Source organism: Chrysemys picta, chromosome 10, assembly GCF_011386835.1.
Source record: "Chrysemys picta bellii isolate R12L10 chromosome 10, ASM1138683v2, whole genome shotgun sequence".
NCBI lineage: Eukaryota > Metazoa > Chordata > Testudines > Emydidae > Chrysemys > Chrysemys picta.
Window position 1 is genome coordinate 4,203,405 of NC_088800.1, and position 27,206 is coordinate 4,230,610.

Here is a 27,206-nt window from a genome sequence, read left to right on the forward strand (position 1 = left end):
TGCTCCTACTGGATATAAGCAATCTCTCACAATTCCAAACTAGAATGAGGTACTATTGGGATGGTGAGAAGCAGTGTAATTTCCCTTTCTTACCCCTCCCCCACAAAAAACCCCCATCTATTGGAAAGAAACTACTCCTACTTCAATGGAATCTTTGGGCCAAAATTAAGAGAGACAACCACCCACTACCATTAAAGTCAGATACTTATTTTTACAGTAGGAAGACCTCTCGTACTGCACTCAAGAAACAGATATAGGAATAGTGTGCTTAAAATCAGTAGGTGGCTATCACGGTTCCCAGCAGTACTGTTCTTTTTTTTTTTTTTTTAAATGTACAGGCAAGCCCCGAAAGCAGTGAGCTTTCAGCTTTAAAATGACATTAATGAGAAATACTAGTTGCCAATGATCCTTTTTAAATAATTTAAAGGTAATTTGCATTTTGCTCTTTCTGCCAGTGGTTTCCATTTTGCATTTCTCCTCACAATGAAAGCAGACTGCTCAGGTTCACTTCCTGCTACACATATACTAATGCAATGATGCAATATTTGCCATGCAAACTACAGGGCAATGATTATTTCAGCAGAATTTCCATTCCTGTTTATTTTATTATTCCAGAAACATTTCTCTTAGCATTCAAGTTTTGTAAAGCCTTCTTTACAAAAATCTACACACTGGCTCAATTTCTGACTCTCTGGAATCCCTTTAGAAGGGATTTACTTAAAATTAACTTATGCTGCATTACTCATTTTTCTACCACTTACCTGATTGTCTCCTGATAGAAAAGGGAAGAAATCTAATCCTGTGGAAAATGAAAATAAAAAGGTTTTCAGTTTCTCAAGAGAACCTTGCCCTCTTCCTTTCCCGTCCTCCCCCCAAAATCAAATAATTGAACCTAAGTGCGATGTGGATGATCATGAAATTTAACTCTTAATTATACCTTGACAGTGAAGTACAGTTCGTAGGAGAGATTTAGTGTTTTTATTCCTTCAAATAAGAGTTAACCTGAGTTATGCATACAATTATCTTCTATGATCCCCCAAATAATATTGTATATGACTGGACCACTAATCAATTGTATGTTTACACTCCTTCACAACAGCGTGAACTTTTTATGTGCAATTCAAAGCAGTGAGAAGCCGAACCTTGTAAATCATAAGGCATAGGTGTCATGTGGAATGGATGCCTGTAGTCCTGAATAAGTGATGTATTCATGTAACTTGTGTCAACAGCAGGAAGGCTTGGAGTTCTTGAAACGGGAGATGCTTGATGGGGTAGGTTTAAAATGCTGCAAAGGAAAGAATGTTTTTCACACTTTGTAAACATGTTTGGTTTAAATGTTAGAACAGTTTGAAGGCTGCAGATTTCTGCTTGCGGAAAAAAACCAAAACCCAAAATACCAACACATGCATCATACAGACCTTTAAAAACCAAAGTTAGTCTTGAAGACATAATTTAAAATGTGGCATGCATTACAGTAAAAGCACATGTCACTCAGGCAAAAGACATATCCCTGACACCAGAGGGGACAGCCCCCGCCAAACTTCAAAGTCTTGTTCCAAAGCGTAACGGTCTAGAACTATGAAAACAGGTCTTATAATAGAAAGTGTTAAGCAACTTTAACTTTAGTCAGAGGTAGCACTGCCTATCTTAATAAATGTATGAATAGCCATCACGAGTCAGGACAAAAAGACTGAGGATTTAAGAGTTGACTATATATATATATATATATATATATATATATAGATATAGATATAGATATAGATATAGATATAGATATAGATATAGATATAGATATAGATATAGATAGATAGAGAGAGAGAGAGAGAGAGAGAGAGAGAGAGAGAGAGAGAGAGAGAGTTAAAAGTTCACAAATATCCCTACAAATATTTCTATATGCCACACGAGGCATTTCCTATGGAGCAACAGCCAAGGAGATCTTGACAAGACTCACATGATCACTGAGTGGCTTTTATTACTGGGATAATAATCGGTACAATGGCACAATCCCTTTGTATAGGCCCAATGTTTTCATCCATGCATGTTTCGCCAGGGCTGCTCTATTAACAGCATCCCTCTTTATTTATATCTGGTTATTCTGCTATTCTATATAGCTACTTTGTTGGTGGTAGTCTGGCAAAAACAGACAACACACCCACACCACACTATGTAAGTTTCTCATACCGCTGCTGTTCTCAGTTGTGAACTTTGTTTCCACAATTCTCTACTAGCACAGATTAATTTCCAAGCCTCAAAATATTTGTTTCTTAAACTACACACTAGCTCAAGGCCTTTTTCAATGTTTTCCTTTTTTACCACAGGTCAGTTAAAAAAAATGGTTCATCATTGTACTATGTTTTGTAGTAAAACCCTTTGTAGTTCAGCCTGTGAAGTTGCAGCAAGACAAATATTCACTTCTGCTAGCATACCACCATGTTTTTAACTCCCAGTCTTTCTGTGAGTTATGAGCTACTGAGATCAAACCAGAGTTTGTGATATCAAGTTCTGTTGGAATAAACTCAGGACATACTTTGAATAGTGAACTTCCCGGTGCAATTAAATTTCACTTGAAATTTGTTTTCACCATTGCTTGTCGTGAACATATTTTCATCTTAACTAAAAATAGTGTCCACTTTATTCTTACCCCTTATTATTTAGTGGTGATGCAGGAGAAATGGAAGGACAGCTCCTCTTGGCAGACGGTTCCTCCTCCTCTTCATCTGAGGAGCTGTCTATGGTTAGATCAATCACTTCTACTTTCTTATTTTTATTTGATTGATGGTGAGAAGACACCTGATGATCCAAAGAACTACTTATGCATCCTACAAAGATTTAAGAAATAAGGTAGTTATTCAAGTCAGAATTTATATTGTATATGCATTACAAGGAAGACAAGCGTCACTTGGTTAAATTAAAATTATACACGCTTGCCAAAAATAAAGCTTAGAAGCCAAAACAAAAGTGAAAAGAAAACGATTTTAAAAAAGCACTAACAAAGCTTCAGAAATACAGACAGGCTCACGTGGATGTTCCTGTTACTCAAACATCTTACTTCAGATTAATCAATAAAAAGCTACCGCTACACAGAGAGAACTTTCATGTTCCGTTGCTCATAGAATCATAGTACTCTTTTAGAAACAAACCCACATTTTAATATTTTAAACAACGTGGGTTAACAATAAGGAATTTAGTTTGTACCTTCAAAAATTTAAGACTTACCATCAACTCCATTATAAGACGCAGTTACTTCTTGAACTTCCTTTTTTGATCTCATGGGAGCCCATGACCCATCCTCCTTAAACTGAATTTCATCGCAGTCTGTGCAGTACTTCAAGATTTCCATAAACAACCTGTGAAACAAAAACCTTAATATCCATCTTCAAAAAATAAAACGGAACTGGAGAAGCACTTTAAATTAGATTAAATTAAAGTAAATTAGAAAGGATTAGTCCTATCTGAGAATTTTGGGCATTTTTCTCTCCTTAGTATAAGTTCTCAACAAGGAAACTGAAATTTTAAAATATTACTTAAAATAATAACCTGCAGATTCACTTAACGATACAGTAGAATCTCGATTGTTCAAACCTCAATATGTTGAACTCCTTGTTGGCCAAAACAGGTTCGTGCCCCGCTATGCATATTATGACGAAAATTCCCCTATTTATCCAGATTTAGTCAATGACTTCCCTGACATTTAGACAATCAAGGGTATAATGTATTTTCTAGGAATCCAAACATTTGGGTAACTCAAATGGACTCTAGTACTTTGCATCAAGAAATGATGCACAAATTGATAAGTAAGCACATTTATTTCAAGGCAAAACAGTGAGGAACAATCACTGCTCATAACTGCACACCTCAATTTGTCTGGGTAACCATCAGTTGTTGCTTGTTTCCCTGAAGATCCCTTCCACTATGGATGCAGTAATGTTAACAAATAAATTAAACACAAAGCTTCCTTAAACTGGCTGTGAACATAGCTGGCCTAAAAGCTGTCTGAGGCGCAGCCATTTCTGAAGCAGGCTCTCAGAAATTATTTCATGTGTAAAGTGGACAGGGCCACTGCGTAAAATACAAAATCCCTCAAAAGAGGTGGCCAGACAATACTACTTTAAGGAATGAATTTTCTATTGACTGGACAATTAGCTCTTATTTCTGTAAAATAATATTCTATGTTGATCCCTACTGCTGAGGGAGAAAATCTAGAGGAAGGATTAGGAGAGAGGATAGTTAAAATAGCATAATCACCTTGATATATCTTCTTTACCAACAGAGCTATGGATGTTAGCTGTTTGGTGACTCAAGTGTAGCAATCCATAGAGATTTACCATTGGGAAATACGTTTCAACTTGGGAAAGAGTGATCCTTCCCAGTAAAATTAAGCTTTTTCTCCTGAACAGAACCACATGATAATTTCTCCATTCCCCCCAGGACACACACACTGCTTTTGGAGAAGCAAATTCCTGCCCAGGTGGACTGGGATCTGCAGAACGAACGCTGAGCACTGAATCCAAATGTTGCATGTGTGCATAGAACCTGGTGCTTGCTTTCAGTGGGTTTTTTTTTTAATAAGTAGCATCAGGGAAATAAATACATATAACAACTCCAAATGTGGAATGTGCATAAAATTTAAGATAGGAATGTCTGCTTATAAACTATTCCCAGACACGGTACACTGCAATTACAAAGCATGCACTGTATTTTGCTCCAAATGTTACTTACCCATCAATAATGAGATGTTCATAGGGAGCCTTCTTGTCACAAACAGGACAAACCCAAGTAGGTTTCTTCTCATTCATTTGAATGTACAGAGTGGCATCAAAACACTGCAGATGTGAACAAGTCAGGGCCCTACATGGGATAGTTAGCCGCATTTTCCCAAGCTTTAGAAGGAGAAAAAAAAAATAAACTGTTGCCTCTTTTGAAAAACAACTGTTCACCTGTTTTAATCAGGAAGATGCAACTGTTCTAAGCATTAAGTATTTCGAGAAATACAAGTTCTGATTACTATATTCAAGTCGCACACCTTTGCTCTGGCTTTTCTGCATACCTGATAGTATCAATAACAAATCCTACTACAAATAGATTTTTGTTAAACTAAGTTCAGACATGGGAAATGGAAGACCACTTCATTTTTACACTGCTGGCCCAAAATGCAAAGTCAATTTACCTTTTATCACTTACCATAGTGTTTAGATTAATAAATATGAAAAATAATTATTCTCCCTCATTGGTGTACTGGAAGCTACGGCTAATTTGCCATCCACTACCACACCGAGTCTCTTTCAGCACTGCCGAGTATCTACAGACATACTGTGGAAGACTATATAAGAGATGACGACGTTCACTCCCAGCCTTTGAGGCAGGAAGTGTCTTTTTGTTCTGTGTTTGTTCAGCACCTACCACAATGTGGCTCTGCTCCATCACTGGGGATCCTGGCCAACACCACCCTCCAAAAATCAACAACTGCCCACCTGAAGTATGGCCAAAATGGAAACATCTACTCCAAAAGAACAATGTAGATGATCACACTCACACGGCAAACTACAGATAGAGAGAGGGCTCAGCCTAAGATTTAGACAAGAAAAATCTTGATGAAGAAAATACAGTCCAAAACCAATTCAGAGCCTAAAAATATTACAGCTTTCTCCTTTAAGTACAATACCGAATGGAACTGTTTGCAGGATGTTTCAGAAGCTACATGGTCATGTACACTCCTAACAGGCAATACAGGACTAGTGCCACAGGGTGGCACTCGCTCTCAAATCATCAAAGAAGCTAAAAACACCAACAAAAGAGAACAAAGGCTCTGCTGGCAGTGAACTACTTCCTTCCCAAAGCTTCTCTGCAGCAACCTTTAATAGGGTGACCAGAGAGCAAATGTGAAAAATCGGGACAGGGGGTGGAATGGTGGGGATAATAGGAGCCTATATAAGAAAAAAAAAAAATCAGGACTGTCCCTATAAAATCAGGACATCTGGTCACCCTAACCTTTAAGCAGCCTGAAATACCTGCTTCCATTCTCAGCAACATTCATCCATACAGTAGTTTCTAACCCTTATCTTTAGTTAGTTTATTCTTCTTCCCTCTGGCTTTCAATCACTAACACAAGTCAGCTACAGATGGGAGGGGAGTCTCACATCTCCCAGAGGAATATGCAGTGATGGTGCTATGCATGCCATGTGTGTGGCAACCCTTCCCCCAATACCCATGACCAAGCATACGATTTCTTTCACACAGTACTAGTCCCCCTGATCCATGTCTGTTCTAAATTCATATCTCCCAGATGGTAGGTCAATGGCTCATTTGACTTTTGGGCACAATACAAGTTCACCAACTACAATCAGTATCATGATTAAGCCTGTCGGAAACAGAAGAGCTTTTGTTTTCCAGAACTTGGATGCTTAAATATGATGCAAAATAAAAACCAATAGCAGCAGCAGAGCAGTGACACAAAACTCCCCAGGAAAAAACAGGTTAATGAGAATTGTAACAAGATTTGCGGTATAAGACGTTGAACTCAACACCAAATAATGCAATGCCACACCCATCAAGAAATAGAAGTTTGCTTCTCATAATACCATTACCACATTGCACTGAGTACTAGTTAAGACTTAATAGGATACCTAAATACAGTGTGTGCAATGTGGACAAGTAATGATGGTCTCATTTCCCAGCTTTGGCATGAAAACTTATTGGGTTAGATCCTTCAGTTTGGCCAAGCTGTGTTCATGTTACTAAGGTAAAAGATGCTGAGGGGATGGAAAACTTACAGATCCCTCTTTACACACTACATAAAGGAACAATAAAAGGTTCAAATCCAATATTTTTGGCTGCAGTCTCACATCATTTAGCCTAATACATTTAATTAATTAAATTAATGGAGATATCCTACCTCCTAGAACTGGAAAGGACCTTGAAAGGTCATTGAGTCCAGCCCCCTGCCTTCACTAGCAGGACCAAGTACTGATTTTGCCCCAGATCCCTAAATGGCTCCCTCAAGGATTGAACTCACAACCCTGGGTTTAGCGGGCCAATGCTCAAACCACTGAGCTATCCCTCCCCCAATACATTGTCAATGTATATAATAGAGTTATCGTCACAATAAAAAGAGAAAAACTAAAAAAAGGAAGTTAAGAATGTGCAGAAAATTGCAGAACCAAAATAGTTGCCAGATTGGGGGGGGTGGGAGGAATTCATGTCAATTATTCACTCCTGTCCTCAAGGCTGAGGTTATTTTTGGAAACACACACACATGGTCTTTCAAACTTCCTCATGCAGCCCCTTTGCTTGCTGAATCCTGGGTCAGCCTTCCAGGTGCCGGCTTGAATTTCACAAAGTTAGGGTAGGGCTTATTTGCAAAAGCAGCTTACAAGGCAATTCAGAACATATTCAGAGGTGATTTTTCAGCCTCTTAGAACCTTTATATTTTTCTCCTCTCAAATTTAGGGCCCAGTCTTGCAACTACTTTTATAAGCAAGAATTACTCCTGCAAGTAAGGGCTGCAGGATGGGGCTTTTAGCAGCCATTTTTCCTCATGTAGGGCTGAATACATGCCATGCTTTACATTCTTTGGTTCTGGTACTTGAATTACTGGAGATTAAGAACACTTAAGAAAAAAAGATGAGACTTTACTCTCAAAAAGCGGAAGAGATTTTCTTCAAACTTTCCCAAGGAAAATTTACCTTGCGTCTGAGACCAAGCATTGACAGTTTCTGAAAGTTATGTATTAGCAAATGAAAACAAGAGTTGTGTCATAGAATTGTGTTCACAACCATGAATAGTATGTGATTAGTCACCATCCTAGTTTGTTTATATTGCAAAAGCCACTTTACAGGACACGCAGGAAGAGAGGATATCTGTCCTTAAAAACTTCTGCAATGACAGAATAGTGAAAGAGGAACAGTGAAGCACTTTTAAACTAGACTGCACTAAACAATGGGCACACTGAAGGATGACTCCCAAAGTGTGGGCATGTTACATACACATCACCAGGATGATACAGAAAAACATGCCTAAAATATTCTGTTCTAAACCGTTCCGTTTATTGGAAGAGACTAGGCTTAAAGAGAAAGAGGAAGCATAGACTGCAATAAACACTATTCCACAAGAGCTACTTCTCAACAATGCTAGCTTGGGTATTTCATTTATATTTCACATCACTAAAGACTTAATTTTTCATTTCTGCATTAACTTTAATTCAGCTATCTTTAAGCTTGCAGCTATGGAGACTGCCTTGCAGAAGTCCTTCCTGCTCCAATATTAATTCATCTGAACCAAAAAGCAAACACTTAAAAAGCTCTAGCTAAAAGGACAGATTATGAGACCCCAAGTTGCATTAAAAAACTCTTCCTATTTCTATACAAAAAAGAAAATACCTGTAAGCTTGTTTATTCCTAGATCAATTTCTAGGTCTGTTTAAGGCCTGGTCCCCACTAAGTCCCCACTTCGGACTAAGGTACGCAAATTCAGCTACGTTAATAACGTAGCTGAATTTGAAGTACCTTAGTCCGAACTTACCGCGGGTCCAGACGCGGCACGGAGGCTCCCCCGTCGATGCCACGTACTCCTCTCGCCGAGCTGGAGTACCGGCGTCGACGGCGAGCACTTCCGGGATTGATTTATCGCGTCTTAACCAGACGCGATAAATCGATCCCAGAACATCGATTGCCTGCCGCCGGACCCTCCGATAAGTGAAGACGTACCCTAAGAGTAAAACGGATGGACTGTTCTTTCCCTCTATAAACAGGGGTGAGTAGGACAACAAACAGATGTATTGTTTAAGAAAACTGGTGAGCAGGAAACCAAAACCAAAAGGTCGCAAAAACTCTTAATTGCCAAAAGTACCAATGAAAGGCAATCAGCTGCTACTGAAGTAAACATCTGTGACTCCAAAAGATGCACAAGGATTTAAGTGACTGAGCTCCTATATTAGCACTGTTAACGCCTAAAAATTAGACAGTTCCTGGATTTAGTAAATGAATTCCTATTATTGCTTTTCATTGGAACCTAAATAGTCTTTAACTTTAGGAAATAAGAGCATTGTACTTAAAGAATTAAACCATGACAGCACAGTACTACTACTTCCTAAGGTAATGAGGTTCCAACAGTACATAACAAAAATTTAACTATGCAAAGATTCAACAAAATCAAGTTAATAATATTATGTATACAAGAGTGTTCTTGACCTTTAAATTAATGCATTATTTGTATTACATCGCTCAAACCTCTGAAGAGCAGGATTTCACTTTTTATAAAACCAATACTCCTGCACTTAATAAAAAGGGTACTTTTATCAGGTGACATAAGTGTTAAATACTATTCTAGCTAATATGTGCCATACCAAAAAGCCTTATGAATGAGGATTAAATATTAAAATATCCAGCACGGCTATAAACATATAATAATCTGCCTAACAAATATTTTTATGAAAAGAGTCAGCAAAGTGAACTGTGCTCTTTGCAAGGTGGAGCTTTTGTATCCAAAAATATCTTTCCATTGTCAGAATCTAAGAGGCCATTTAATAACCTTACAAATAAGCCCCAATTTTGCTAGGCAACAGAGTAAGTAGCTAAGTCAGCTTTATTCTTGAGAGTCGCATTTCAAAACTGAAAACTTTCAGCGTCAGGCTTGAGTGGATCTAGACAAATCAGGAAACAGATGCATCCTTATTCTTGACACAGTTTACGTTTTAGCTGCAATTAAGATACTCTGTTGACCAATGACAAAGCACACCGTAATGAAGAAGCATGTTACATTTCATGGGAAAACTAAGGGTATACAGGATGCAAAATAAAGTTTATAACAATTATTCACATTGTGTAATTCAGCTGGTGATAAGAACTGTAATATGTACAAACTATTGTTTAATTCCTCTTATTTTCCAGCTCCTTTTACCTCAGTTAACAGTTCCATAAATCTGTTTTGATTAATGTATCTGATCTCATTTCCAAATTCCATGGGACTAATAATTAAAGTCATTTGTGAGTTGCACAGATTGGTATGGGAAGCAAACCATCCTGTCTATTTCAAATTTTTCAGCAACCTTTATTTGCTGAAATGTCCTTTGGACTATTGACTCTTTTTTTAAATTGAAAACAATAAAAGCCTATCATTGAAGTGTACGTATATACCTATCAACTTCAGTTACAGAATTTAACTCTGGCTCCAGGAGCCAGTTGTTGGTGTGCATGTAAACACGGATACATTCATCCTATTGCTAATAATGGTCGTACCATGGCCAAGCACCCAGGAGTTAAGCTATGTTCAATATCTAGATAAACTATCCCCTTTTAGGACCTAACCCGTCAACACTTAAAGGTGATTAACTTAAAGCATTTGCATAGCCCCAGTGAAGTGAATGGAACTATTCACATGCTCAAAGTTACTCACGTGCTTTTGTGCTTTGCTGGATATGGGGCGTAGGCACTGGATCCCAAACTCACAGAGTTAACATATAAGTGAATACAGCTTTTAACTTGCATTAAAAATTGTCCCGTAACAGCCAGTTTAGTTTCATCAGAACCAACTTTGAGGAATTACTTTTACACTTACTGGACAGAGAAGAGATACTCTTAAACTGGTTGTAGCTATTTCACTGTCTGGGTCTGCAGTCAGTTTTTCTTTTACTGCCATTTGAAAGAAGAAAAACAGAGAAAGGTTTGTTATACACCCTTCACCAGGATTATATAGTAATACACATACCTAAAAAACAATCTGCTTTAAACCTGCAGTTTGCTATGTCTATTGGGAACGAGCAACATTGATTATATTGTCCCAAACTCCTGCAGTCTGTAAACCTGAAGTAAAATATTCATGTGTGCACGTGTAGAGTGTAGTTCCTATGCAGTTTCTACTCTCCTAAAACTTCAGTGGAGCACCATGAAAGGAGAAACTTCTTAAACACAATATTTCATTTCTAAAAAAAGAGTTTCTGCATAAAAATACTAGATTTTTTTACGGGTAAGCATTTTAAAGTGATAAGCTCTCTAATAAAGCAATATCAAGTTCTTTGGTCAACTGCTGGATTTAGGCACATTAAAATTTTTTTTTTTTTTGTTAAATCCTGCATGTAGGCTAGCAATGCCCTGCCTCTTTGAAATAGGTAGTCGGGGACTCTAATGATTCAAGGGAAATGCAACAAGGGTTGCAGAATTGATAGGCAAAAGGAGGAGCATGATCAGGCAGGCACTCTTATATAGCATTGTAAGGATTGCAGTCAAATATAGGCCCTGGTTCCTCCCTTGCACCCTCCATTTTTGTCTATAAAAAGAGTTATAAAAAGTAACATAGTTGAGATTTAAATGCACAGAAATCAGGCAATTCCACAGTTGCTACATGACCCTTAGCTGCCCCTTCTTAGTGGGTATTTCATTAATGTGTATCCTTGTAAGTGCGGTGTGGCCAAGCACAAAGTCCTTGAGAGGAGGAGATAAATGGCTCAGGAAACTTTGTTGGATTGCGTGATTTTTGTGCCCTTAAATCTCAAATCATAATGTTACACTGACATAGTTTCATACACATGACTGTTCAATATTATTTTTGTACTTGGCATTTAGTGGTATTCTATTCTATGTAGGTTCTGATACTGTGTTCATCACTGTAGTACCTGGGTACCTTCCAGAAGTAAATGAAGCAACATGACTAAGATCTGTCACATGTTTGCTCCCTCATCCTCTCCCTGGGAAAAAATGTGCACAGCAGCATGTTCTGTTTTTTTGTTCCTTTTATTCAAGTTACCGGTAATTACACACACATTGCTGTATCTTTGTATTTAGAGAAGGCAAGATCAAAGAAACACACCTTGCACTTAGACAAGAAGGTGATGAGGTTTTGGACGGTCCTGTGGAGGAGGTCAGTCCACAGTCTTGGGCCAGCCCCCCCGCCAATCACTGTCTCCTGCACAACTGAGCTTTACCCGTATTGTAGAAACTGCCAGAGGAGCTAAGTTGTCAACCACGGTCAACATATCAGTATGCTGGTATCAGGGAACAACGTCAGGCACTGAGTTCACATTAGGAACTGGGAGCAAAATGCCTGGTGAAATTAGTTTACTGTTTTTTAACAAATTAAAACCGGATTAGTTGAGTGGCCAAAAATTCTCTTGCATTTTTACTCCACTGTGGCAATGGTCTTACTGGGCTGGCTCATAATGCAGGCAAAGGCCTTTGATTATTCAGATTTAGACCAAACTTCAGTGGTAGCCATCAATGGAATGAATGGATTCTAGGATTCTCTCTTCTTATAAAATTTGTGAGTTCACTATATTTTTTTCCTGCGAAGGGTGAGTTAAGCAATGATAAGTCTTTGCGGGGAAAATAAAAGGCTAGAGTTGCAAAGTTACACCATGGGTTGCGTGGAAGCCTGAAAGAGCAGTAACTATCACAGTAGTGCAGTGATACAGAATAAACAACTCTGCTAGTGAAGATTTAATTTCTAAAGGGATCAGGAGGTTTTTCCTTTCCTTCCTTATTCCCATGATTCAAAAATTTAGATTTACAAAAAGTAGCCTTGCGTACAGTAGCAGAGGCCAGTGCTAAAAATCTTTTTACAAAAGCTGTTTCTTTATATTTAGATCAAGAAATTGAACGTATCAGACATACTCAGTGCTTTAGAATGATCAGGATTCCTTATTCCTTTTGCTCGCAACCTCTGTAGTAAAACTGTAGAAGACAGCTGTTTTACAAGATAAACTGCCATAGAGTAATTCTGGAAAACAAACATATAATGAAACAACTCAGCTGATATAATCAAAAACAACAATCAATCTGCACACAGGACCCTCTGTTGCTTAATCAATCTGCACATACACCATATACATTTTATAATATCAGCGATTAGGTGGACCTAGGCTTCAACCATCGCTACAAAATGATGGCATAACATTTTCAGACTAAAGAAAATCCATTGTGTCTATGTTCTTAGTAGGTACTAGGAAGTTCTCAGGATCAGGATTTTAGTCTTTAGTAGAGAAGCAGCAAGACGGATCACAAGTTCCACTGAGATTAGAGCCAGTTGCAAGGGAAGTTATACATTCAGCTATTCTAACAACACAGTTATAACTTTTCTGAAAATTTCAAATCTGCAACTTGGGGCATTTTGTCGACAAGCAATTTATAAAGGATAATTTCATATAAATAGCATTAAGGCAAAGTGCAGTACTGCACACACATTTAAGAGAAACAGTAATGTCAAATTTGGTCTAAAGTTCAAGTTTTGAAAAATAAGCTTTTATAAAACTTAAGACCAGTAGACATGCTTCCATGAACATATTTCATTTATCTGCATTTGAAGCAAATGGTCTTTAAAAAAAACAAAAACAATCCAACCTTTGTATTCTCTGCAGTGTTTACAACCCAATCTCTACAGGCATTGCCCTGACACATGAGAATCTGAGAGGGAAGTTGATTACAGAACTCCACAACTCGTTTTATTGTTGGAGCCGAGAGAACAAACTAAAACTGTACAGTTGTGAAGATTTTTGATTTTTAAAGTTATTTTGGAGTTTTCATATTAACAATATCATATCATAAGAAAGTGCATTGTCTTTTTTAAAATAGGCTATGAAACCACACAGTACAAGCAGAAACCTCAAGGGCAAAAAAAATTGTGTCCTCATGTTGCATGGTAGGACCACATTCAAAACCATTTGGTATGAAATTTACTCTCTCTCTAAACTTGAGCACGATTAACAACTATTTTCTTAAAATAGAGAATAATCAGGTTATTTTAAATAGTTTATCACAGAAAACACATGCTAAGAATATTCTTGTTGAGATGAGTTCCTGTCTGCATCCTGTAAAACTTGCCCATACCGGTATTGCCCTGGCCTCTTCTTTTGTCATTCAGTGTTGCACGCATTCTAAAACAATATGCATTTCCTCACCTTTTGGGGGCGAAGCCAGACTTTGAGACACCTGCTCCCCTACTTGGTGTAAACTTTGCTTGGGCTAATCAGAAACGAACACAAACAGGTTTTGGGCCCCGTCCCCTATGACACTTCTATGATGTCATAGTTGGTACTTTATGGGCTGCCTGCCATGTGCAGGCAGGGAGAGGAGAAAGAAAAACGAATCCTGTGTATCCTGTGTACACCCGTAACCGAGCCTGATCACCTCGAAGCCTCTCTCTCAGCTCACGTGTTTCAAACAGAGTGTCTACGTTTGCCGGTCATTATGCGTTGGTTTGTATTTGTAAGTATCAGTTATTACTAATTGCTGCATCTTTGTTTATAAATATTGTTAGTAGATATTTTAGTCGTGTGTTTTAAGTTTCATTAACTCTATTAGCTAATCAAACGCTGCCCCCTTACCCCTTGTAATTATCCCCAATAAAACTTTAAATTGATTAATTTTAGTTGTATGTGTGTGTGTGTGTGTGTGTGTCTGCAGTTTGCATCGTGACCCATACTCTCCTTGCATCCCTTACCAATATAGTCTATTGCCACGTGCAGCCTGGTAAATAACAGGCCTGCATTTTCTTTTGCCCCTGCGTGCCCGTGGCAATCCACAATTCTTTGAGGGCAATCCCCCACTTCTGGATCCATAAGCCATTCACATTATTTGTTTAGGATAATGATAAATATGAGAAAGGGCTTCAACAATAATTGGCAGGTGGAGAGGGCTAGAGGGGACCCAGTCCCCCAAAAATGTGTTTTCTGAGCCACCCCATGTCTGCACACACATCCAGCTCAGCAGGAAAAACCTCACATCTGACTGAGCCAGGGCCAGAAACAGGCTGGGGAATGGTGTAGGGATGGCCCTGCCTGAGTGCTGGATTCCTGGCAGGTGGAATTAGATGCCCCAGTTGAGAGCGCTGGCTCCCAAATGGCACTTCCCAGGAAGTTTCACTAGGATGGGGTGAGCATCCCTGGGGGATGATCTTGAGGTAACTGGACCCAGCCCCACAGCACAGAAGCAGCCACCTGCATGGTGAGCATGGGATGGCCTAAGTGCCCCCCTAAAAGGATATTTTTACCAGCCACCTATGATTTCAATAATAATATATACCATAAAATTTCACCATTTAAATATCAGAAACACCACATTATTTTAAATATTTTACTCTTGCTAGAGATGCTTCCATCATTAAAAACCTCTACTGCTTTAACGTGTTTGTTTAATGCCTCAATTAGGATAGAAGTTAGGGAAATGCTAATTAACATTGTGAAATTATTTACTGACAGCTTGAATCTACAAAGCTAGGTACTTGCCCAAGGCAACGTTCACAGAAATCTTTGGAAAGCAGATTGTGTAGAAACCACAATTAGGACTTCACTAAAGGTATTCTCTACCAGCTGAGACGTGTAACCCAACATTTAAAAAGAACAAATGCCCAATTTTTATCTACCAGGCACATCCATAAAATAAAACTAATTTCTACTGATTTATTGGCAGGATCTCAAATAATAGAATTAGGAAGATTTATTTCTTGTAGGGAAAAGATCTGACTAATCATTTTTGTTAGATATACTGGAGTTTATTTGCCATTACTCTTCTAGTTTTGATGACTATAAATTCAAAAGCTTTTCCAAGATACAGCTATGCAATTTAAGTTATAGCAAATGTCCATTTACACCCAGAAAGCTTTGTGAAAACAGCTACTTCACTATAAAAAGCAGCATGGTGTTGGATTTTTCAATGGATCTCCAATAGACAGAAATAATTTGCAGTAAACTAAAGCAGGTGCATTTTTTTGGAAACTTGTTTGACATTTTGAGGCTTCATTTGGGTTTTTTTGTTTTTTGTTTTTTCTTCCCTAAAAAGCCAGTAGTTTTAAAAACAGCATTCAGCAAGCACCTGTTCCATAATTTAACTGGAGATCTTGTCGTGCTTCAACTTAAATCCATTTTGATAGGGGGGAAATACAAGAGTGATATTGTATACCTGACTCTTGTGAACAGATAGGCAATAACTATTTTTGTACGCTGTTTCAATGAATCATGAGTTTTAGTCCACACTTGGAATAGATGATACTACATCTCAGGCTAATTCTCAATCTCTAGAGAAATAGAATGGCTGCTGGTAGCAAAGCCACATCTGATCAGCATTTCTCAAGTCCTCATTGATTTTGTTAAGCGTATCTGGCTTTCATCGTGAACATACACACACAAATTCTCAATGCACTGATCACTGATAAAGGATTGAGTCTCATGGACTGACTGACTGACTAACTAACTAAAAAATACTTTCCACAGGCTATTCCAGATGGATAGAATTTCAATGGAACATCAATCATTTAAAAACAGTAATTATACGTCCCCCCCAAAGATGCTACAAGACAAAACAGTACAGTTAATAAAGTATGTGAATAAAATACAGCTGTGAGAATTGAAGCGTTAAATGGCAAGTTTAAATCCCCACATGCACTACTGAGTTTTCATACTTTAAAAGATTTACCTCTGCATTTTCAGAGTTAAGAAACACTCCCCCATGCAACGTGTTATGCACTGGTAGGCTGGCATTACAAATCTCTTTGATCTAAGGTAACATGCTATAGCACACAGGCATAAAGCGGTAGGGTGGGGGAAGAGGAAACAAAAAATCCTTCGTTACCCATTACTATATTCCATAAGTGTTTTTCTCACCAATTAAGCTTTCTTGTTAGCTTTCTAACATATGCTGAAGTACAGATGACTAAAACTTTTCTCTAATACATAGACCTGACCAAATAGTAACTCACTCTTCCAATTTCTGCAGTCCATGAAACGACGATGGTGTTTGGTACCGTTGTAGACAATCTGACAAGTGAGGTAATATTGATTGGTCGGCTAGGTCGCTTTGGTTCAACACCATTTTTGGTTGGTGGAAGATAGCCCTAAAATGAAACAATTATTTTTTCATTTTTCGCTTTACAAGACATATTTTAATCTCATTTTTCCTAACAAAAACGCCACGCACTGTTTGTGAAGGCCTTTTGTCCCCCTACGTATTTAAAAACGCAATCCATAGCCAATATCTAAATCCTGGAATTGCTAACACCATTCCAATTGGAAAACTACATAAAAATCAATCTCATCTTCCCAATGCAAATTTTTAGGTTTAGGGAATTTTATGCTAGCCATTCTACATCAGTTAGTGTTGAAGGGTTGCCATGGTAAATCTCGGAAAACTGTGCAACAGTCATAGTAAAAACTCCTAGAAATCATGATAAAAGTTACAGTCACAGACAGGTATTTAGGGACCAACTCAACACTGCAGAACTAGGCTTATAAATTTAGTTTAAAATATTTATCTTTATGGGGACACTAAGGGTATGTCTACACAGCAATTAAAAACCCACGGCAGGCCCGGGTCAACTGACTCAGGCTCACAGCGGTTGGGCTGCAGGGCTGTAAAATGGAGCCCGAGCTCTGGGACCCAACAAGTGGGAGAATTCCAGAGCCTGAATATCTATACCATAATTTTACAACCCCTGTGAACCTGAGTCAGCTGACATGGGCCCGCCTGTTTAATTGCTGTGTAGACATACCCTTCGACAACTGGGGTTCTTAGGTCTGAGCCCTTTCCCTTACACAGTAGGGTTACACTTTTCAATAACAGTTAGCCTAACTCTTTATTCAGTTCATTCACCCAACCATCAGACTCCCCTCCCACCCCCCGCCATGTCAAAACAAACATTAAAAAACATGAAAGTCACTATTCTTATGATATTTCAGGCAAACATATATCCTTAGCTGAACTACTCACATGATACAAATCAAAAGAATCTCTATTACTTACTGGAAGGCTACATGGTTTCCCATTTACTTTCACACAGAGATTGGGTGGGAAGTGATCTTCTTGTGGACAACTGGTTTCTGATAAACAAAACCTAAATGCAAAGAATTTTGATCACCTTTTATATTTAAAATATCTTAAAGAAGTTTTTAAAGGACTTCATGTTACTAGAAATGTATTTTTGCTATTGAATTATGTGTGTGTGTTTAAAACGATTCAGATGAGGGTCTGAGCAGCATGTAGAATTAGATCTTTAGCTCTGATAGAGAAGTCTGGAATTATTGGGTTGTTCTGTATTGCCATGTGACCAACAGCAGAAAAGCCCCAAGCACGAGCACTTGGCTGGATGAAGAGGGCTCTAGGTTCCTCCAGGTGTGTCTTGCTTCTATGACTCGCTCATTATGAGACAAAGCATGTTCCTGTTACCAAAATCCTTCAGTGTCTGCCCAGTTTCTCTTCCCTGGATCTCTGCCTGATCTCAACTTACTAAAAGCCAAGGTTTTTGCAAAGGAGAGAATACATGCTACCTCGCCAACTATTCCTCCTTTATCGAAGATAAGCAGGCCACGCTGCAGCAGCTAAGGCTTCCAGTGTTAGTCTGATGCTCAAGGTCAGATCTTCTACCTCAGTTCAGACAGTTTCTGATAATGCTAATCTCAGTATTATGAAGGCATGTTTGCTGCTGGAAGACAGACCCTCTTTTGTCCTCTGAGGTGACTGTAGATCCCCAAGACCTCATACTTGCCAGCCTTACTGATCTGCCAGATTTAAAAGTAACCTTTTAGCTCCTCTAGATGTCTGCTAGGGGGACTCTCTCTATCCATTCAGAAATACCACTAAAATAAAGAGGTTAATAGGCCCAAACCAAATTATGCTAAGTCTGTCAGTAAACCCAAAACAGACTGATTATCATTTCCCCACCTCCTGTCTCCCTGGTTGAAGACAGGGCATGGAGCGGCTATGCTTGGCAGTGGCACCAGTTGAACAAAGTGGATAGCACCCCACAGAAATCATGCTGGAAAACCCTCTCTGCTTCCTCTCTAGATCTAGCTGAGGGAGGCCCAGGCACCCATATCCAACAGATCTGAAGTGGGGGCAGGGAGCACAAGCACAACCTACAACAGCAAACAGAGGGAAGTTGTGGTCACAGCTGAGTGCCTCTAGGGCTGCTGACCGACTGGATAGAGAGTCAGGAGGAGCTTCTGGAAAGCTGCACAGAGCAAGGGCAAAGAGCTGTAGTCTGCTCTTTTTGCAGTAGCCCGCTCCCTCCTATGCTTCCTTCTCCCACTGTTAGAATACAGCAGGATTAGACTCATGTCTTCCCTCATAGCCCCTGAAAGAGCAATGACGATTTACTAGGGAGCGTACACATTAGAAAGAGATGTCATAATAAGGTTTATATTCCCAAGTATTTAAAAATCCCCCGGCCCCAGGAGTATACTGTATGAATACTGTACCTTAGCTGGACCTGTACTGTGAAGTCACATTTGGTCCCAGAAATGTCCCTAGCAAAGATAGGACAAATACAAATTAAAAACATGGCACGTATTAAAAACAAAACCTGAAAAGCAAAGCTCTGATGAGCGAGTACACTACCCCAATCTGAGATACTTCATCTCTTGTTTAGGCACGCTCCTCCAAAACTAAGATTTATCAGATCGCTCATCAAATGCTCACCGACTATAAAGGACATTGGATTAAGCCTCTTGCCAGTCGTTGTGGCCCATTATTTCACCACTATCTCTACACTTTGCATCTTCGCCATTATTCATGGACCACCTTCCTTTTCTGGTCTGTCAAACTATCACGCTCTGAACTATTCATCTCTATTATGTGGACCATAATAACTGAATCAATATTCTCAATCTCTGGATCTTCCTTGGTTTTACATATCGGAAGAAAAATGTCCACAAGCATGTTCACATGCTTAAAAGGAGAAATCACAATCATGCTCATCCCCTCCCCCTCCACCCTTTGTCACTCTCGTCACATCACTAAAATTCAGGTTATGAGCTCTTTCGGGCAGGGCCTGTGTCTTTTGTATGTATTCTGTGAAGCGCCTAGTATTATTAAAACAGATTTGGGTTTGTTTTGTTTTGGTCTGGTCTTTTTTGAAGATACTGTAAACTGGTTCAGTTTCAGAGTTCAGAAATACTACCCTGAAGGATTTATAGAAATGCACTTACATTGAACTGCTGATTTGCTGCACTTGTTGCGGTGTCAATGCAAATGCAAAACAGGTTTCTCGAAATCGCTGGCTATTATCTGATGCTAGGGAAAAAAAAAAAAAGACAAGACAGCGTCACTATAAAATACAGCAATATAGAAAGTATATGTAGCATGGTACCTTGCTTTGGAATAAAACTAAAATATCTTAATATATATTTTAACACTATATCATTTGTGATATAAAGTATCTGCTAGTAGTTTGTTTTAGTAACTTATTTCAAAGGCAGCTAGATATACACCTTTATTAAAGCTTTTATAAAAGCTAAAGAAAATAACTGAACATTTTCATGAAAATAATATTAAGGCATTGACAAATCAACTGAAGTCTCAGAGAAATAAAAAAAGGTTAATATGGTCAAGACTATTATTTGGCTTTAAGTACAAAATGAGTGAAAATGCTTTTCAAAGAAGCCTTTATGATCACATTTTTTCTCTTGACTCATTTTCATTATACGTTCCTGAATTAGTCTGTAAAAGTACAGTAATTATATACATGAGAAAAATACAGAATTTACAGTTGAATGAGATGAGCAGCTCCCATCAAAACCACAAAATACATTTAACAATATATGTTATACACTCACGCTTCGTGAGATGTACAACTCAGACATAACAGTTGTGCTTAATTTATTAAAATATAAATCTTTCAACATCGGATCCATCAAAAAACAAACATTATGCATGTATCAACACACCTGTTGGGGAAGAAGGAGTAAACGAAATTCTAAGCTACCCAGGCTCGTGCCTGCAACATCTCCCTTGCATGAGGATACTACAAGGATCACTGTGTTGTCACAGACCGTACAATCCGTGGATAAAGTACTTTCAACTGCAAAGCTATTAAAAATGGTACCTTTCCTGAGCACTAAAAGTTGCTTGCTTAAAAAAAAAAAAAAAAATCCATCTAGGAAATTTTAACATGCTTATCACCATGGTATCAGAGGACAATTTATAACAAAAAAAGAACATTCCGTTTAATTACTTCTAACCATTTGTATCACATGATGATGACTAATTCCTGCTTTGTGTTTTAAACACCTACCAGTTCGATCATTTTCTACTTTGCTACCATGCACTTCCAACTCATTCCTGAGGTACCATGGATGTTTAACAGGAGACCAGAAGGATCAACCCATAGTAAGACAACAATATATCCGCAGCTTGGATCCAATTATCAAATGGATACTATGCAGGTATTTGATGGATTCTAAACATCACAGTGATATACACCTTTAAACTACATTCAGATCTTTATTTTGTATCAATATCACAGCTGTTGGGTATTGTCATAAGTGTGCACCGACAACATGCAGAATAGCTCATGTATAAGATATATTTATTGAGCCGTCACTTTGGTCAATACATACCATGAACGGTACTTATAAGGGATAACAACTGTTGTGCTATTAACATTTGTGTGCAGGAAACCAATAAAGCCATGTGGATATAAGCAGACAACATGCCAGTAACAGCTTTTTTTTTTTTTTTTTTGTGCGGGGAGGGGAAAGAGGAGGACTATTTAAATAGAAAAAACTGTGTGTTTAAAACTGTGTTTATCTACCTTCCTGTCATTTATACTAAATCAATTTCATTAATAGATATCACCCAGGATATATCCTGGCTGGTTAAAGAGATGGAACTTATGTAGGACAATGTTTATTAATAAACATTTATATTATGGTAGTGCCCACAGATCAATCAGGATTAGGGTTCTAGCACATAACATCAAGCTAACATAACTATCCCTGCTAACCATTCCTACCAACCCCAAACTCATGCTGTTTATTCTTTTTAAAAATCAGAATACTATTTCTTCCTCTGACAAACTAGAGACAGCACACTCTGGTTCAAAGACCAAGGTCCAAATCAATCACAACTATGACAATTTATGACTTTTGGAGAAGTATAAATACAATGCACACAATGTACAATATAAACAAAACATTTGTATACTCCATGTATATTACACAAACACCCCACAGCCAGATATAAAAGAACAGTTTAATAATAAGTGATCTATTGTGTTCAACCCAAGATAAACTAGCCAATCATTCTAATATGCTGCCCTGCAAAAGATGCTTTAAAAAAAAAAAAAAAAAAAGCGGGGAAGGGAGTGAGGAATTTGTTCTCTTCTTTGTTTTTGTTTTTGAAGATACGAAAGGTGGCCTGATTGTTTTGATTTTTAAATTTCTTGCTTGTTTTTTACCTTAGAAATTTCAAGTCTGGTTTTGCTAGAGAAGCTCTGGAAGGTCTCAGGGATGTTTGTTGTAAGCTGCAACACCTTAATTGAAGGACAAAGGTGTTGAATGTTTAACAAAGGCTTCCTTTATCCAACATTTAATTATTCAGTGAAGTTAAATAGGTGTTAGCAAAAACAAAGTTCTAGAACAGTCTGGCTAGAAATCTCTTCCTCTCAGTTGCTCAGCTTTCAACTTGATTGGCTCTTGCAGCACCACCAGTCTATGGGAAACCTAGATGTAGAATATGGGTGAAAGAAACTAACAGAAAAAAGCATTTTTAAAAACTCTCTGTCTCTCTCTCTCTCTCTCACACACTCTTTCTGCCCCCCCCCCCCCGTTCTACATAATAAAACAACAACAAAAGACCATAAAGTCAATTTTCCACCCCCTTCTTTGCAAGTCTCTTTTAATCCAACAGCTTGTTTCGTTTTTTACTAAGCAAAAATACACAGGCCCGTGACCTTGAAAAGTAACTTCAAATCCTCTGTGTACAATTTCATGGTGCTTCCCAGTTCCGCCAAATTGTTACCATCTTAAAATGTAGAAGTACATTCTTCTGTGCGGACATGGGAGATTCCATAAGTCGAACTTCTCCATATGCTACAGCCATGGCGCATTTATAAAAGAATGGATGCCTTTTGCTTGAATTGATTTAGTTCCAAAATATGTTATTTTATGGAAACGATCATCCCTCAAATTCATATAACCTTTAAAATATCTGATTAAATCATAAAAAGCTTAAATGATCCTTTTTAAATGTAGGATTAGTTTATTTAATCAAAGAACATTGCCTAGATTTAAACATACACTGAAAGGGATAAGAAAAAAAAATTAGGCTTGTTTTTGCTCTTTTAAACCATCATTGTTAGTTTATATTCCAAGATAACGGCAATGAAAACATGGAATGAGTTTTTTCTACAATTGATAACCAAGAGAATACCCACTCCATCCCAATATCTGAGCAGAAAGCAGCATTGGATAAACCAGTAGTACTCAAAATGCGGGCTTCAGACTCTCAGTGATCTATTCTACAAAGATGTGCTTGATCACAAGCTGCAGGCTTTTCTCCCCATTCCCAGGTGCAAAACAACATTGTCCAAATATTGCTTTTCCCTGTAAGCAATTGCTGTAGTCATCACAGGAATGTTACCCAACTGCAAATGGAAAGGAAGAGTCCTTATGAATTGAAGGAAAGTTGGTCCAGAAGCCATTTCAAATAAGTCTATCCTCCTTAAAAAAAAGATTTCAGAATCCTAGTCAGACAAAGCAGTAAGCAAATGATCATCACTGTCACACCATCTGCAGGAAACTGTGTAGCTCAGTATGTTGGTGAAAGCCAATATTAGTTTGGATGTGACCTACCAAAACTGTGCCTGATACTATTAGTAAGGAGGTTGTCCATCTGAAAAACAGTATTTAAGTGTGAATATGTCAAAGTGTACAATTCAGTGTGCACTCTATTAATTGAATTTAACCTTGTAAAATTAATATATTCTAATAGGTAACAAAGACCACAATTGTATATTTGTTTTTATATTACTTTGCCATATCAAGGTCATAGTCACTTTTTAAATGACATGCGATTGTCTTGAACTCTTAACAACCTAGGAAGTGTATAAGTTCAAATACATGTACACTTAGAATGTCCAACTGGGTGTTTCGTGTATGTATGCATGAGAGAGCGCTTTAAACAAGATGCGACACTCTATACCTCAGGGGGAGCGCCCTATAACCCCCATATTCATCATCTATATATAACTGTGATCTTGCATATAAAGCATGCCATGTGAGGTATCAGGGGAAAGGTAATGATCTGCTGAAAGTCACTGTTCTATCTAAATATGTATATCATTAGTGCACGTGAAGTTATGAGATTGTGTGTACAGCTGTCAGTAACACATGCTGTAAGTTGGGGAATCAGCCAGACATTAGCTCCCCAGAGACACAAGCAAGGGAAATAACCAACGCCCAGGCAGGCATCAAACAATCATCAACAACCATTGTCCAGCAAGGGAGTTACAACTCAATTACTCGCCTGGCATAAGTCCGCACCAAGGGAATTGCTCAACCTTGCCTGGGGACTCAGCAATGCCCACCAGACATGCCTGGACTTGTGTTCTCCAAGCACATGGACTAAGGGTATAAAACAGAACACAGGGGCCCCATGCTGGGCCTCTTCTGTCCCCCCCCCCCCCAACCATGCTGCAAGCAACAAGGACACTGAGAAGACTGAAGACTCCAACAGAGGAGACTGGCCCAGTTTTCAAGGGGTGAAACCCGTGTACTAGGAACTGCAGTATTCAGCGGGGGTGAGAAAAACTGCTTAATCTAGATGTTGCCCAGTCTAATAGGGTTGAGAGTTTAGACTGCGTGCTTATATTTTATTTTGGTAACCACTCTGACTTTCTGCCTATCACTTATAATCAGTTAAAATCTATCTTTTGTAGTCAATAAACTTGTTTTACTGTTTATCTTTACCAGTGGGTTTGCCTGAAATGTTTGGTAAATCTGCTCAGGTTTTGCAAAGGTTGTTGTATATCCACTTTCCATTGATAAAGTGGTGAACCAATTAATAAAGTTGCACTGCTCGTCTTGAGCAGTGGAAGACGGTATATTCCTGAGGTACGAGGCTGGGAGCTGGGGGGATTCGGTTGGTGCCTTTCTCCGTGTGATTCATGAGTGGTTCTGGGAGCATTCATGCAATCTAGCTAGGTGTAGGGCTCCACATGCACTTGTGCTGAGTGATAACAGCGCCTGGAGGGGTTTGCTGCTTCTCACTAGCAAGGCATTGTGAGAGACGGCCCAGGCTGGAGAGTTAAGAGGGCACAGCTGTCCCACCATCCCAGGCTGCACCCTAGAGATCCCGTCACACAAAATATTCATTTAAACCATTTAGATTTACCACATTCACATTTTTCTGAGGAAGGGGAAGTGCAAGATCTGAAGCAGGTCAATCCTGCCTCAAAATATCACTGTGGTTGGCGACTTGAGACTTTGTGCCACCATCTGCACCTGTGTACCCAGGCATTAAGCTCAGCATTAATGTCTGTAGCTGGTTCTTTTCAAACTCTCTTCCTTACATATGAAGAAAAAAACCCCAGGAATTAATTTTATTTTAAATTAATTTTAACTTCTTCCTTCTGAACTATTTCACTGTATCTCAGCTCTTCACATTTCAGACTGCAAAACCTTTGTATAAACTCAAAATGTGGTTATGTGCCATGCCGTGCCTCTGAGTTTCATCAGTAACTGGATCTCCTCATTCTACTTATGCATTTGGTAAGTCTTCATAATATTCTTTTTCTTACTAATTTGTCTTAACTGGTTCTGCTTTTGACATAACATATTTTAAAAAGTGAACCAAGAATAAAAAAAGACCACGTGGAATCAGCGTATAATAGACAAAATATATTAAATACATTGTACAAAAAACACCATGAATAAACAGAGTGATGATATATTAAGGCATCACTTTACAAAAGTAAGAAAGTCAACAGATGATCTAACAAAACTTTTCACTTCTCAGTCAGCTTCCGAACTGGACAACTAGCTGCATGTGGTTATACTCTATTAGTGAAATAACATCCGCCAAATTCTGAAGGAATCCAGTGACAAACATTTTAAATACTCTGTAAATAAACAGTGTATATTTAGTAGTCGCCAACACACTGTGGTTAACTTGTCAGCTTGTACTGTAAGTAATCCATTCTCTAAGGTTCACAACTGTGTTTGACTCAAAGGTGCAGAAGGAAAAGTAAGGTGAAAATTGTGTTTTCTGTTCAGTCTGGTTGCAAGATACTGTCCATAAAATTACTTAACACATTAGGAGATGGGTGGGTACTTAACATTGCATGACAGTGTTTGTTTCGGGGTTACAAAATGTTACAAGGGTTTGAGTAGGTCCTGAAACTCACCCAAAAAAATGTGTTAAGTAATTTTATGGACAGCCCCCATTTTAAGGCGCAAGATTACTGAGACTTTGCCTTTCCTAGTTAGTGAGCTTGGGAAGAATACAAAATAATAACTACTAAGGGACCAAATAGATATCAACTGTGAGACTGATTTGGAGATGCTCTGTAATAACTTATGAATATTATGTTCTGTTTGTCTGACAGACAGTTATAAGGGGAGGATGTAACAGATGACTACAAGGGGTTAATTCAAGAAGGGGTTTGCTGCACTTGGGCAGGAAAGAGGCCAATAGCTTCAGATAACTACCCATTTACCCAGATCTTAGGGATAATCCAGTCCCATTCACTTTGCTGTCCAACCTCTAAACCCCTATCAAGCCCAGTTTATGAACTAGGATCCCCTTACTAGAGAGGGGAGAACCAAAAGCCCTGGAAGCAAAAAAAAAACTGGGGGGAGAAGTGAGATTCTCCAGGGAGGGGAATAGAGGTAGTTGGGAACAGCTGATCAGAAGTGATTCTCACAGACCCCAGAGGCTAGAGGTCTGGAGTAAATAGGGACCTGCCTAGGCACTCTGCCAGGGCATAGCAAGCTTCTAGGTAAAACAGACATGCATGTAGACCTTTTAATGTTTTAAAGTTTTTTCTTTTATGCTTTGTTGTGTTCCTGTTAAGATTCAACAATAGTTTGGTTTAAGAAAGCTGCCTGGTCACTGTATTAACCACCGGTCACAGTTCCTGAAAGTCTGGTCACAGGATTCTCATCACTGTGCGTCTTGATTACTGCAACATCTTTTCCCCAGGCATTGAGAAATGTATTCTTGTGCTGCTCATAGAGATTCAGAATGGTGCAGCAAAGATAATTTTCCTAGCCCAGCGCTTCTACCACGTTACCCCTCTCTGAATCCTAATGCAGTGGTTCTCAACATATTTATCATTGTTGGCTCTCTGTGTTATGTGGGCCACATCCACACAATATATATACACACTACCTGTATGGCCCTGAGGATGTCACATGGGCCACAGCTGTGTGCTGAACGGGCTGCAAGCAGCCCCAGGTTGAGAACCACTGCTATAATGGCTGCCATTTTCCCACTGCATCAAACGTAAGTGGC

At 38.6% G+C, this 27,206-nt stretch overlaps 1 protein-coding gene across 8 annotated transcripts in view; it reads right to left on the minus strand.

Moving 5' to 3' along the window:
* Positions 1–27,206, minus strand: part of PIAS1 (protein inhibitor of activated STAT 1) — a 93,709-nt gene that overhangs the window by 4,361 nt on the left and 62,142 nt on the right. For 7 of the 8 annotated variants that reach the window (XM_065559154.1, XM_065559153.1, XM_065559149.1 and 4 more), the window contains 11 exons: positions 19,901–19,985; positions 19,172–19,219; positions 17,718–17,808; positions 16,678–16,812; positions 12,600–12,705; positions 10,552–10,625; positions 4,720–4,880; positions 3,217–3,347; positions 2,642–2,819; positions 1,143–1,285; positions 762–799 (listed from right to left, as the gene is read on the minus strand). In XM_065559154.1, coding sequence (XP_065415226.1) covers positions 762–799; positions 1,143–1,285; positions 2,642–2,819; positions 3,217–3,347; positions 4,720–4,880; positions 10,552–10,625; positions 12,600–12,705; positions 16,678–16,812; positions 17,718–17,808; positions 19,172–19,219; positions 19,901–19,985 — 1,190 coding nt within the window. The remainder of the gene's footprint in view (positions 1–761; positions 800–1,142; positions 1,286–2,641; positions 2,820–3,216; positions 3,348–4,719; positions 4,881–10,551; positions 10,626–12,599; positions 12,706–16,677; positions 16,813–17,717; positions 17,809–19,171; positions 19,220–19,900; positions 19,986–27,206) is intronic. The other variant, XM_065559156.1, reaches the window with a different exon arrangement.